This window comes from Bufo gargarizans, chromosome 2 (genome assembly GCF_014858855.1).
Source record: "Bufo gargarizans isolate SCDJY-AF-19 chromosome 2, ASM1485885v1, whole genome shotgun sequence".
NCBI lineage: Eukaryota > Metazoa > Chordata > Amphibia > Anura > Bufonidae > Bufo > Bufo gargarizans.
In genome coordinates, this window is record NC_058081.1 from 205,248,845 (window position 1) to 205,263,600 (window position 14,756).

Below are 14,756 nucleotides of genomic sequence, written 5' to 3' on the forward strand. Positions count from 1 at the left end.
CAATATATCCGATCCTAATCTCCCCTGAAATCAGGAGTCAGAGTTGGGAGACTATACACGTTAGATGGTTTGTCAAAAACTGTGCGTTAGGCCAACAGGTCTTGTATATTTCCATCCTCGTACTCAAATTCCCATGTAGTACTATTTCCCATTTAGAGGTTGCAATGAATAAGGGGGCATGACTGAACAAAAAATCCATTGCAAATTTAAACTGTCTTTTAGGCCTTTTTGTCTCAACGTATGCATCCATCTTTTCAGTCTAACCATTGTTTTAACGTCAGTTTTCTATCCATTTTTAAAAGTCTCATTGTCTTTTTATTTTGAACTTCGCTCCCTTTAAAGCTCTCAGTATTTATAGTGGCCCTCCAGGGACTGACTGAGAATTTAAAAGTGGCCCTGGAAAAAATACAAAATGGCCCAGTTTTGTAGTCTGGTCCAAATTGATGGAAAGCAGGGCCAGCAATACCATATTGTGGTACATTATACCACCCCAACAGAGCCAAATACCACAGCCAATCACAAAATACTGCCAGCAGCACAAAATACATCTCCAAAGACTTTCACTGGAGAGGCGTGCTCAGGTGGCCCCCTGAGCTTCTGCCCACTTTGAAGTTTTCCTGTAAGGACTATGGCCAATCCTTTCCTGTGCCTCTGTAGTAGCCCCAGCATAAATATATTGTCCCATATTTCCCCCAGTATGTGTTACACCATGCAGAGACTTTTAAACCACTGAGTGGATCGTGCAGCGAAAATGTATATTCTAAAGAGTTGTCTCTTCTGTGATTTGAATCCACTCCTGGTTTTGGAATACAAATATAAATGGAAAATGCGCACCATGTGAAAGTTGCCTATTCATAAATCTTTATGGTCTGCAGAAACAAAAGATCATAGGAATGTTCCTCTTCACATAGTGAAAAGGCTACTTATCAGGGATGTAAGTTCATCTGCATGTTTATAAAAATAACCATATAGTCTTCCAGGTATCAGTGACAATTTTCAGCCAAATACAGCTGCGTACAGTGTTATTTTTCCAGCCTAATGCCAGCATTTATGCCTTAAAGGGTTTCTCTGGGTATTAAGAAAATTAGGATATTTAAAGGGAACCGGTCATACACTTTGTGCTGTCCATACTTACGGCAGATTAAAGTAGACACAGGTGAGTTGATTTCAGAGGTCTGTCATTTATAAGTTAAAAGTAAGTGGTTGCCAAGAATCAACATCACAATCATTGCAGACTGGGCCTGTCAAAGAGTCATGGCCATCTGAGAAGAGTCCTGGTTATTCATGAATTCCTGCTCTCCTGCCCACCTGCTGATGACTGACAGTCTTCTACCTAGTTTTCTCCCTTTCTCTCTAGGAGAGAACTGCTAATCATCAGCAGATGGACGGGGAGAGCAGGAGATTGGGAATAGCCATGACTCTTCTCAGGTAGATTTGACTCATTTCAAGTCCTGGGCTGCAATGATTATGATGCTGGTTCTTGGCAACCACTTACCTTTAACTGATGTTTGACACACCGCTGAAATTAGCATTTCTGTCACTATTTTATGCTGCCCTCATTATGGTCAGCATAAAGTTGGTGACAGGTTCCCTTTAAATATTGGTTTAAAATATATTCTCAAATACCTTTCATTATTTATAATTTCTCATCTTGTCTGGGGAGCAATCATCAGGGGAAACAAAATGGCCGCTGTCCCATTAGTTCACATACAACCTGTCCTGATCACACAGGAGGACAAGTTACTTTACAACATTGAGGTAAAGAGCTGCCTCATCCTCCTCTCTGCTGTATTTGTCAGGGATTATGATCTTGAATACAGATAAGAACTTTAGCTGAATGTCTGGGGAATTTAGTTGAAGAGGAGACATGCAGTACAGAGAAGACGGACAGGACAGACTGTTGTAATGTGTTTCTGTGGTAATAGAGCCTGCATACAAGTGCTGCTGCTTATTAGCCACCTTCCTCTCATGTCTCCTAATCTTCTCCATTCCCACAGAGATTCACCTGTATTCAGGATCAGGATGCCTGACTATCAGAGCAGAGAAGGATGAGGCAGCACTATGGCTCATTCTGGTGAAGTAACTTGTCCTGCTGTGTGATTAGGACAGGTTTTGTGTGTACTGATAGGACGGCGGCCATTTCATTTCTCTTAATGATTTTTCCCTAGACAAAACAAGCCATTCTAGGTAATGAAAGGTATTAGTGAATCTATTTTATTATAAAATATTTAAGTATTTTCATTTTATTTTTTTTATTCCTGAAGAACCCCTTTAAAGCGGTGATGGCTAACCTTTGGCACTCCAGCTGTGGTGAAACTACTACTCCCAGCATGCTCCATTTATTTCTATTGAGTTTTGAGAAAGGCCAAGCAAGTGTACATGTTGGAAGTAGTATTATTATCTACTGTCCAGCTATGGTACACTCTGGTAGTGTTCCTCTTCCAGAACAGACTACCAGAGTTTATGCTGTAGATATGCACCTACCCTAAACAATGTAGAGGTCTGTAGTTCTGATTTGGCATAACTGATGCAGAATTTTTAAACATGTTGTTAGGCCAGTAGGGATGAAAATGAGCTGTTAACAAGCTTTGCTTCTAATGCCACCAGATGTAAGGCAGCTATTCTAGAAGTCCATGTTTGACTCTTTAAATGGGCCTTGAGACATGACTTGGATAATAAATAAGCCAGCATCTCATCTGCAGACAGCTGTTTTGGGGTGATTGTCCCTCATCAGTGCAGAACAGAGAGTTCTGGCTAACTGGGTAAGAGGCCTAGGTCAGGATATGCGGGAACGCAAGGGGAGTTAGGCGAGTATTCATGGTGTATTATCTTTCCTCCTTTTTATTCCGGTTGATGAAGTAATTTATCCTTAGCCAGTTTGTATTTTGAAGATAGAATAGGTATAGTTTTCTGTTCACTTTCCTTTTATTTTTAACCTGTTGCCATACTAAAAGGACCGGAGAAGATTATCTACCTGTAGTTAAGAGTGGAGCTTAACTTAAATCCAACAATGGCCAATTTCACAGGAGAGTATGCAGTTTGAGACATACGCTTCATGTGTCACAGGTATTATCCTGTCCTGAATGCTGCTCCTATGACATGCCCGATCTCAACTCTTAATGAATTGTACTTATATAGCGCCATCAGTACAAATCATTAGGGTTGAGGTCGGACAGGAACACACGGCATTATAAATAGTCATAATGCTGTGGTTACATGTCATAGGAGCAGAGTTCAGGACAGAAGAAAACCGAATACACTCTCGTAAAATTGGCTTATTCACCATTGACACTGACTGCATATATCACATATGTAGAGAACATATGTACTTACAAATATACTTGTTTCATTATCTGCAAGTCAAGTAATGCAGATTAAGGCTCCATTCACACGTCCGCAAAATGGGTCCACATCCGTTCCGCAATTTTGCGGAACGGGTGCGGACCCATTCATTCTCTATGGGGACGGAATGGATGCGGACAGCACAGTGTGCTGTCTGCATCCGCAATTGCGGAGCGCGGCCCGGATCTTCTCATCCGCAGCTCTGCAAAAGATAGAACATGTCCTAGGCATTTCTATAGGGGTGCCGGGCGGGTGTGTTGTGGATCCGCAACACTCCACGGACGTGTGAATGGAGCCTAAGGCTACATGCACACAAACCATGTGCTGTCCGCATCCGTTGCTTCGTTCCATGGTCCGCAAAAAATATATAACCTGTCCTATTCTTGTCCGTCTCAGTTATATTAATGGCTGTCCGTGCCGTTCCGCAAGTTGCAGACCGCAAAACACACCATGGTCGTGTGTATATAGCCTAATATCCATTTTCACTTGAAAAAAAATATAAAAATTTCGCTTTTCTACAACGGTTGGTGGGAGCCAGATGTTCAGGATGTATTTCCGGCTAAATATGCTGGAAGAAGCACCTCTTACTTCCCATTTCTCTGGCTGTATGCACTTTTAGAGGAAGCTTACAGGCCGCTCTGTGGTTGCTGTGGAGACCCCAAATTTGGCAGGAAAGCATAGAGCTGACTTGGAAAAGAAGTCTATATAGCAGTGAAATGCAAGAATTAACAGAATTCTAAAATTTTTGCCTGTGGAGTTTTTGTTGACTCAAATAATGTTCTGGAAAGTTTTCTTGCTTCTGTAATTTGGAAGTTAAAGCCTCTCATTGTTCAGAAAGGAAGAATTGTCATTCAGAGCTATAAATAAGGGGTTTCTAAGATGCTGCACATAGACCATGTGAATGCACCCAGCAGCTTGATAGCTGAATGTATTTATTTCTGTGCCCTGGCTTTTAATCCTGCACGTTCATCATATTTGGAGGTTGATAAAAGTTGATGCTCTAATTTGAGCTTCAGTTATTGATAAATGGCTGAATAATTTCTGCATAAATGGAAATGGCTGCAGTAAACTATTATTTTAGAAATTTAGTTTTCTATGGATTCCTTTTTTTGATTAATCGAGTAATCTTATAAGAAAAAATGAATTAATAGACTGTGTTTTCCTTTATAAAAACTCATCAGACCCCCTACCATCAGTCCCCAACACCCTTCGTTCCCTTTGAGCGATCATGCCAAGTGCATAATTTCCCCCTGTGCCAGCAGCTCCATTATCCCCCCCCATGCCATCAGCCCCCAATCCCCGCTCCTCCTGACACCCAGAGTGCACAGCTTGCCTTTCCAGCAGGGGCGCCGCCGACACTCCATCGTTGAGTGGGAGGTAGTGTGCCAGGTCACAGCGTGCGTACGTCAGGAGGTCAGTGCAGCGCAGGACCATGGACGTGCTGTGGAGTGTCCGGTGGCCCCCTGCTGCAAATTTGCATCGCAGATTTTTTTTTGTCGAATTACTCGATTTAGGGTACTTTCACACATGCGGCAGACTGATCTGGCAAGCAGTTCCGTTGCCGATCCGGCAAAACATATGCCAACTGATGGCATTTTGTAAGACTGGTCAGGATCCTGATCAGTCTTACAAATGTATTGAAATGCTGGATCAGTCTTTCCGGTGTCATCCGGAAAAACAGATTTGGCATTTATTTTATTTTTTATTTTTTTCAATCCGGCATTCCGGTACTAAAGCATTCCTATGGAAAAAAAATTCGGATCATTCAGGCAAGTGTTCAGTGTTTTTGGCCGGAGATAAAACCGTAGCATGCTGCGGTTTTATCTCTGTCCTTATCAGTCAAAAAGACTGAAATGAAGACATCCTGATGCATCCTGAACGAATTGCTCTCCATTCAGAATGCATTAGGATAAGTCTACATGCACACGACCGTATATTTTTTGCGACCCTCAAATGATAACTGATGACATCGGTATGCCATAATTTTTTATTTAATTTTTTTGCGGCTCCATTGTTAACCATGCCTAAAACGGACAAGAATAGGACATGTTCTATAATTTTTTTTTGCGGGGCTACGTTCTGTAGCCCCGCAAAAAAAATTATAGAACATGTCCGTTCCGGACATATTGATGCAGACAGCACATGTTTTTTTTTTTGCGGACCCATTGAAATGAATGGGTCCGCATCCTATCTGCAAAAAAAATAAAATAATGAACGGACACAAAAACGTTTGTGTGCATGTAGCCTAAAACTGATCAGTTATTTTCCGGCATTGAGTTCTGTCCTAGGGGCTCTATACTGGAAAAGAACTGATCAGTTTTATCCTAATGCATTCTGAATGGAGAGCAATCTGATCAGACAAAAGATAAAACCGCAGCATGCTATGGTTTTATCTGTGGCCAAAAAAACTGAAGACTTGCCTGAATGATCCGGCATTTTTTTCCATAGGAATGTATTAGTGCCGGATCCGTCCACACAGACAGAAAAAAAGGTGAAAAAATTAAATGTCTGATCCGTTTTTCTGGATGACACCAGAAAGACTGATCCGGCAGTTCAATGCATTTTTCTGACTGATCAGGATCCTGTGTGAAAGTAGCCTTAGTCAAGTACTCGTTGCAGCCCTACCGGACGGATTTGTTATGCAGCCCATAGACTTCTATTATGATGGAATGAATAACGGAATGCCTCTAAAGGAATGTAATGGAATCCATAACGCAATTCTGCTTTTACCACCAAACTAAGCGCAAACATTTCAAAATATTAAATTCGCTCAATAAACCGTATTACTGCACTGCCCCCAAACTACCTCCCACTGAAGCGTATTGTGGTTACACCTCCCCCTCGTGTAAATGGTATCCCAAATATTCCAATACAGACTGTTTTTGAGCAGATGTCCATACGACATAGAAAACTTTTATTGCTGACTAGAACCAGTGTCATAGATTACTCGTTGCCTGCCCTCTGGTTAGAAAAGCACACATTCCAGTCTAGCTGAAAAAGGTATGTCCTCGCACACCAGCCCAGTATATGCCAGGAAACCTTTTCCAGAATCAGACTGGTCATAAGGATACTTTAATGACCCTGGGAGGTCTTCTGAACAACTTGTCAATGACTGAATGTGCACTCCCATCACTGCATCTCTATTGGACATTTTAAGTCCTATTTCTTGTGTTTTGTTCAGAAATGTAATTTTTTCAATAGGAAATCTATGGAATGCTGTCTTTGAGAAAAAGCCACACCCAGCACATGCTGTTTTTTTCTTTTAAACAGAACTAAGAGCGAAAAATCCAAGGAAACAATATCCAAATGTCAATGCATAAAAAGTTTGTAGGGCATGCTATAATTTCGTGTTGGCAAACATGCAGCATCTGTCCACGGCAGTGTCTTGCACCAGCCATAACATGTACAGGGAGCAGGGATTTCCCTTCCCCTTCTTGGCTTTACTACCACTTTTGTTTAAAAACTAACAAAACTAAATCTAAAGGGTTTACGCTTTATATTAGACAATAAGCTTAAAGAAAACTGAACAAAATCTTAGCAGTGTGTTACAGTACAAGTAGGATACTGCTTAGTACTATTAGCATGTTATAGCCTGGAGGATTTGCACGCTAACAAACCCCTCTAGTAAACTGTTAGAACTGCAATAAAATGTTTTGTCTGAGAGCAAAAAAACAAAACCTTTTCCCTAAGGTGTTCATTGACACTCGTCTGTTGAATTGAGCTTGTGAATGTCTGCAGGAAAGGCCCAGTCCTTTTACCTATGGGCTCATTGAGTCGCATATGAGCTGGGTATGGACAGAGACTCGGCGTGACCGCAGTTCTTCCCCCTGCCGGTATAGTACAGGGGGGGGGGGGGGGGGGGCTCTGGACAGTTGGATGGTTTCATCCTTGATGGAAAGGGCTGAGTACAATAGATTACGAGACGACAGGTGGTAGAGGACTTGAGCGAACACGGGCTATTTTTAAAGCATTGTTCGGTTTGGTAAGCTACTCAGGCTTGGAGCGTGCAAAGACCTAAGTGACGGTTGCTCTGCTGACTCCTTTGCTGCCCTATCCCGACTTATTTCAGGGTTCTTTAACATGAACGTTCCTGACCATTGTGCATCTTCTCTTTCTACATTAGCATATGATCTTCTCCTTCACTTGCTATATTATATGTATGGTTATTGCTTTCCAGTGAATGGCAAATGGGTGTTAATGTCAGCTCGGTGGCGCTTGCTAATTTGTTTCCCCCGTCTAATTGACCAGTCGTTCTTGTGCGGATTCCCTTGGAGAGCTATGCTCTTTACACCTGAGAGAATTCTTCCCATTAAGTCCACAGCACAAGCTTGATACTTTGCATTTCAATCCTCTTCCGGTGATTAAGCGGTCATAGGAATTAAAGAAAAGAAGCTACTTTTTATGTGTAAAATTGTGCCTCCCAATCAAACGGTTGTCTACGGCGGGGGATATGGCTTTTCTTTTAGAAATGGGTGCAAATGCTCCTGCAGGGCAGTGTAGCACTCTGCTTACACAGTGTGAACATGCGTTGTAGCCGGTCTTCTCCTCGCTCTTCTGGTTCCAGCTGCTGTGACAGACTGAGGATTACATGGCATGCCGACGTTTAGCAGGATTTGCATATTCACAGATGGGCTCATCAGTTAAGAATTACATATCTGTAAACAGTGCACAAAGAATCTTGGAGAGCATATGACTGTAATGGATAATGGTTATTATATTGGCCCCTATTAGATGCACTAGCTGTGGCTCCACCTTGTGGTGATCGCCCATAAATCTCCTTACATTTAGTCCTCTTTCAGATGAACAATGTGGAATTCGCCAGAATTGTCGGTGAAAACAGATGTTTTTCTTGGTTTTGCTTTTAGTGTGTTTTATGTGAATCACATTTTTTTTCCCCAACGGTTGCTCTCCATTTTTCATGTGCATGCAGAGTAAGGCCTCATGAACTCAAATTTATTTTCTTTCCGTGTTCGTTTTTTTTTTTTTTTTTTTTTTTTGCGGATCGTATACAGAACCATTTATTTCAATGGGTCCGCAAAAAAAATGGATCTTACTCAGAGTGCATTCTGTTGCTGTATGTCTATTTTTCCGTTCCGCAAAAATAGAACATGTCCTATTATTGTCCAAATTATGGACAAGGATAGTACTGTTCTATTAGGGGCCAGCTGTTCTCTTCCGCAAAATACAGAAGGCACACGGACGTCATCTGTATCTTTTCCTGATCCGTTTTTTGCAGACTGCTAAATATATATGGTCGTGTGCATGAGCCCTAACTGATAAGATCTCCTTGCAACTATCAATGAAAAAACATCCTTTAGTGTGCTCTATTTTTTTCTTTTCCTTGGCTTGAATGCGGAAGTTCTGCCTGAAAAACTTCAACTCAGATTTTAAATCTGCAGCGTGTCCGTTTACACTCTGGATTTCGCTCTTGACAATGCATCGTGTGAAATCCTCCTCAAACCCACACTAAAATCTGCTACAAATCTTTGTAACACATATGCAGACTTTGCAGCAGATTAGTTCACTTATTACTCGTTAGTTTATTTATTTTTTTACAATTCAATTTTTAGCAATTTTTCAGGTGCTTTTTAAGTGCTATATGTACTATATAGTATGTGGAAAAAATAGTGAAAAAACCCACCCTGTGTTCCTGGGGGAAAAAAAATCTTTATTGACCAAAAATGCACCAGATATTCAGAAAAAAAAACTTCATAGTGCATTTTATATTTTACCACTGGATTTCAGCAAAAATCTTGTCAGTAGGTAATATGGATATAAAATTGGTCTGTAAGACGTTTGTGTGCATGTTCTCCTAATAGGGAAACAAGTGGAAACAATTTTGTAAAATGCCTGTGTATGGAAATTCCAGTCTTACTTTTTGGAGACTAATTATCCTGCATCAATTTCTAATCCTAGCCGTAGCCTAGCCCGTCTTGCGTATTGGTGGCATATCACTAGGATATGCCACCAATGTCATAGGTGCGGGTCTCACCTATGGGACCAAATAGCGTGGCTATTTTCAGCACTTCCATAGAAGCGAATGGAGGATACCCGTGCTTGCACTGTGTGCCCTCATTCTCTTTGGGGGCCCACTTCTAGAGATAGATCTGGGTCCCAGGGGTGGCACGTATCTGATATTGGTGACATATCCTATTGATATTCCACCAATGTATGATGGGCCAACCCCTTTTAACCCTTAGTCTACTTTCACACTCGCTTTTTAGCTTTCAGTTTCTAAGATCCGTTCAGGGCTCTCACAAGCGGACCAAAACGGATCAGTTTTTGCTGTAATGCATTCTGAATGGAAAAGGATCTGCTCAGAATGCATCAGGTTGCATAAGTTCAGTCTCCATTCTGTTTTGGAGACGGACAGCGTTTCGGTGTCCCTCTGATGAAACTGAGCCAAACGTATCCGTCCTGGCACACAATGTAAGTCATTGGGGACGGATCTGTTTTCTATGACACAATCTGGCACGATAGAAAACAAATCCGTCCTCCATTGAATTTCAGTGGTGGTCAAGATGGATCAGTCATGGCTATGTTAAAGATGATACAAACTGATCCGTTCTGAACGGATCCGTCCATGATGGATCCGCACAAAACGCGAGTGTAAAAGTAGCCTTAATACATTGAAATATCTCTAGCATACGCCATCAGTGTCAGAAAGGTACTGGTCCCATAGCCATTTCTGGTAGTCCCTTATTAGTGTATGGCGCGTTAGCTGTGCTTACATAGTGTGCTCTACATTTACTGCTATGGGGCCTCTGAGTGCGCCCTGTGTTCTCTAGGTAGGAGCAGGTCCCTTTCTCACACCGTAGGACAGGCATGCTCAACCTGCGGCCCTCCAGCTGTTGTAAAACTACAACTCCCAAAATGCCCTGCTGTAGGCTGATAGCCGTAAGCTGTTCTGGCATGCTGGGAATTGTAGTTTTGCAACAGCTGGAGGGCTGCAGGTTGAGCATGCCTGTCGTAGGATATGCAATCTGTGTCCCAGACGTACCAACCCCCTTAATGGGAACCTGTCACCGGGATTTTCTGTATAGAGCTGATGACATGGGTTGCTAGATGGCCGCTAGCACATCCACAATATCCAGTCCCCATAGCTCTGTGTGCTTTTATTGTGTAAAAAAACCCTATTTGATACATATGCAAATTAACCTGCAATGAGTCCTGTCTCTGACTCATCTCACGTACAGGACTCATCTCAGGGTAATTTGCATATGTATCAAATCGTTGTTTTGCACAATAAAAGCACACAGAGCTATGGGGACTGGGTATTGCGGATGTGCTATCGGCCATCTAGCAACCCATGTCCTCTGCTCTATACACAAAATCCCGGTGACAGGTTCCCTTTAATAAGCTGTCAATTTAATGGTATGGCAGTTGATTGACACGTCATAATATATTACCGCCTCATCAATGTCTAATAATGCAGTGTTTTCTGTAGGAAAGATGTAAGATTGAGTCTCAGTTTGTGCCAGCATTAGTGCCGTTTTACAGCTCTGCCAGTTAAATGAAATAAGACGCAGAAGTGAATGCACACATTTTTTCCAATTTTTCAAGTTTTATACAGATTTTTTTTCTGCCTTGTGATCCATCATTTAACTGTTATGTGATGCTTATAATTTCTTTCTGCTGTTTCACCTTAACAGAGCCATCAAGAATGCCAAGGGACTTCACAGCAAAAAGGAGGTTCCAATACACCGGGTGGCAGACATTTCTGGGGTAAGGCAGATTGTTGCACTAATCTGAAGTGTATAATAAAAAATAGATATATCTACATATGTTATGGGCTGAAGAATCACAAGAATGTTCCAGTTGTGAATAGTATGCAGCATGTAGTGTCTAGGTTGTTTTATGCTAAGCACTGCATTTACTATGTTAGAAGACGACATCTGTAAAAGCTTTCTATTTGTAGTTTTTGTAGTAAGTCTTTAAGATGCGATGTCTTGTTACATTTCTTTCCAGAATTATTGGGATTGTGGCAAAATGGCAAAATATTTGCCATTATCACAAAATGTGAATTGTCTATATACTGTCAAACATGAAAGAATATCACAACAGGCAATTGGACTGTGCCATGTAGCTGGAGGTGGATTTTGCTGGTGCTGGAGAAGGGTATGGCCAGGTGGCAATTTACTGAAATATTGTGCGATCACTGGTTGCTGTCGGTGGCCCACAAGCAGCCGCCTGCACAGTCTGTGTACCCTCTGGCGTCCTGCACACGCAGATTCCTGTGTAGAAAAACTGTAGCATAATACATCACTAGCAGAGTGCATGGGATATTAGACTTATCTCATGTACAGTTTGCTTTTTCATTCTGTGGGGAAGCTGACCTGAATTCAAATTTATAAAACGTCCTCAAAACGATAGTTTCATACTGTGGAGCAGGTGGCAGTACTTTGTGCTGCACTGTGGTATTTGCTTCCGCTGGGACGTTATATTGTTCTGCACTATGGTATTGCTGACCCTTCCTACATATGTTGGCCCTTCCTAATTATGTCGCCCTGCCTTCTGTCAAATTATTTTTTTGTAGGGCCACTTTTAGTTCCCAGTCCACCTCTAGGATGGCTGCGCACAGTGCAGACTTGTATGCAGGAAATCCACACCAAGATCACACAAATAAATCCACAATATTGCGTTTTTGGTGCCTTTTTTTTTTTTTTTTTTTTTTAATAGCAGGTTTGATAGATTTTCCACAGATCTCACCCTTCCATTGAAAAGAGTGAAATCTGCACTGAGTGAAAAATGAGCAACAGCGGACTTCAAAATCCACACAACACATTAATTTCCGCATTTAGGGTACTTTTACACTTGTATTGTGAAGATCCGGCAGGCAGTGTGCAAACTGATGCGGATGCGGATCCGTCTAACAAATGGATTGAAACACTGGATCCATCTCTCCGGTATTTTTTTCATTTTTTATCATTCTTTTTGCATTTTTAAAGGTCTGCGGATCAGTTTTGCCGGAATACTTGGTGCCGGATCCGGCAAATAATAATAAAATAATGCTGGATTCGGCATTCCGGCAAGTGTTCCAGAACTTTGGATGGAGAGAATACCGCAGCATGCTGCGGTATTTTCTCCGGCCATATACTGTAAGGCCCCTTTCACACGAGCGAGTTTTCCGCGCGGGTTTAATGCGTGACGTGAACGCATAGCACCCGCACTGAATCCTGACCCATTCATTTCAATTTGTCTGTGTACATGAGCGTTGTTTTTCACGCATCAGTTCTGCATTGCGTTAAAATTGCAGCATGTTCTATATTCTGCGTTTTTCACGCAGCCCTGGCTCCATACTAGTAAATGGGGCTGTGTGAAAAACGCATTGCATCCGCAAGCAAGTGCGATGCGTTTTTCACTGATGGTTGCTAAGAGATGTTTGTAAACCTTCAGTTTTTTTATCACGCGCGTGAAAAACGCATCAAAACGCATTGCACCTGCGCGGAAAAAACTGAACAACTAAACGCAATCGCAGACAAAACTGACTGAACTTGCTTGCAAAATAGTGCGAGTTTCACTGAACGCATCTGGACCTAATCCGTCACGCTCGTGTGAAAGGGGCCTTAGAGTGACTGAACTGAAGACATTCTGATGCATCCTGAACGGATTTCTCTCCATTCAGAATGCATGGGGATAAAACTGATCAGTTCAGTTCTTTTCTGGTATTGAGCCCCCTAGGGCCGAACTCAGTGCCGGAAAAGAATAACGCTAGTGTGAAAGTACCCTTAAATTAAAAACGGTGTACATGAGATTTTTGCATGGGTAAAATGCGCGTAATCCATGTAGTGTGCAGGCATGCTTAAAGGGGTTGTCTCACTTCAGCAAATTACACTTATCATGTAAGAGGAAGTTAAGGGTACTTAACACTAGTGTTTTTGTTTTTCGGTATTGAGTTCCGTTCTAGAAGTTTTATCCTAATGCATTCTGAATTGAGAGCATTCCATTCAGGATGCATCAGTTCAGTCCCTTTTTATGTTTTTTTTTGGGACGGAGAAAATACCGCAGCATGCTGCAGTTTTATTTCTGGCCAAAACTACTGAACACTTGCCTGAATGCCGGATCTGGAATTAATTTACATTGAAGTGTATTAGTGCCAGATCCGGCATTAATTGTTTCGGCAAAACGTATCCGGCTTTTCGGTCTACGGATGCACAGACCTTTAAAAATGAAAAAAAAAAAAGTAAAATACCCGATCTGTTTTTCGAGATGACACTGGAGAGACTGATCCGGTATTGCAATGCATTTGTCAGACTGATCCGCATCCAGATCAGTCTGAAAAATGCCATCGGTTTGCGTCCTGATTGCTGGATCCGGCAGGCAGTTCCGGTGACAGAACTGCCTGCTGGGATCCTCTGCCGTAAGTGTGAAAGTACCCTGATAGAAGCCACTTACTAATGTATTGTTATCCATATTGATTCCTTTGCTTGCTAGATATAATTTCCATCACATTGCGCACTACTCATTTCCATGGTTACAACCACCCTGCAATCAATCAGTGGTGGTCACACTTGCACACTATAGGAAAAAGCACTGGCCTATGTGCACTCCCACGATCCCAGCCACCAAATAGGCCGACACTTTTTCCTATATTGTATAAGCACAACCACTGCTGATGAATTGCAGTGTGGTCGTAACCATGGAAACGAGCAGTGTATAATGTGACTGGAAAAATGAATCCAGACAGCAAAGGAGGCAATATGTTTAATAATATATTAGTACGTGCCTTGTATTAACTTTATCTACATGATAAATGTCACTTGCTGGAGAGAGACAAACCCTTTAGGGCTCATTCTCATGACCGGATGAATGAGTTCGCATTTGTTCCGCAGTTCATTTCAGTGGGGCCGCAAAAGATGCGGACCGCACACTGTGTGTTGTCCACATCCGTTGTACCATTCCGTGGCCCCGCAAAAAATATAGAGCATGTCTTATTCTTGTCAGCAATAGGCATTTCTGTAATGGGCCGTCTGTTCCATTGCACAAGTTGCATAACGCACACAGGTGGCATCTGTGTGTTGTGGATCTGGAACACAGCACAGTTGTGTGAATGGACCCTTAATCTTCTGTCTGATAGAAGCCCTCAGTAAAAGCACCCAAAATGTGATCCCTTAGGCCCTTTTCGCACGAGCAAGTTTTCTGTGCGGGTGCAATGCATGAAGTAAACGCATAGCGCCTGCACTGAATCCTGACCCATTCATTTCAATGGGTCTGTGTACAGGAGTTTTTTTTCACGCATCAGTTCTGCGTTGCATGAAAAATGCTGCATATTCTATATTCTGCCCTGGCCCCATAGAAGTGAATGGGGCTTCAGTGAAAAACATGGTTGCTAGGAGATGTTTGTAAACCTTCAGGTTTTTTATCGGGCGCGTGGAAAAACGCATCAAAACAAATTGCACCCGCGCGGAAAAAAC

At 42.1% G+C, this 14,756-nt stretch overlaps 1 protein-coding gene across 2 annotated transcripts in view; it reads left to right on the top strand.

Annotated features, from left to right (window-relative positions):
- SND1 (staphylococcal nuclease and tudor domain containing 1) overlaps positions 1–14,756 on the top strand; it is a 602,204-nt gene that overhangs the window by 229,918 nt on the left and 357,530 nt on the right. For both annotated transcript variants that reach the window (XM_044279946.1, XM_044279947.1), the window contains exon 14: positions 10,995–11,067. In XM_044279946.1, coding sequence (XP_044135881.1) covers positions 10,995–11,067 — 73 coding nt within the window. The remainder of the gene's footprint in view (positions 1–10,994; positions 11,068–14,756) is intronic.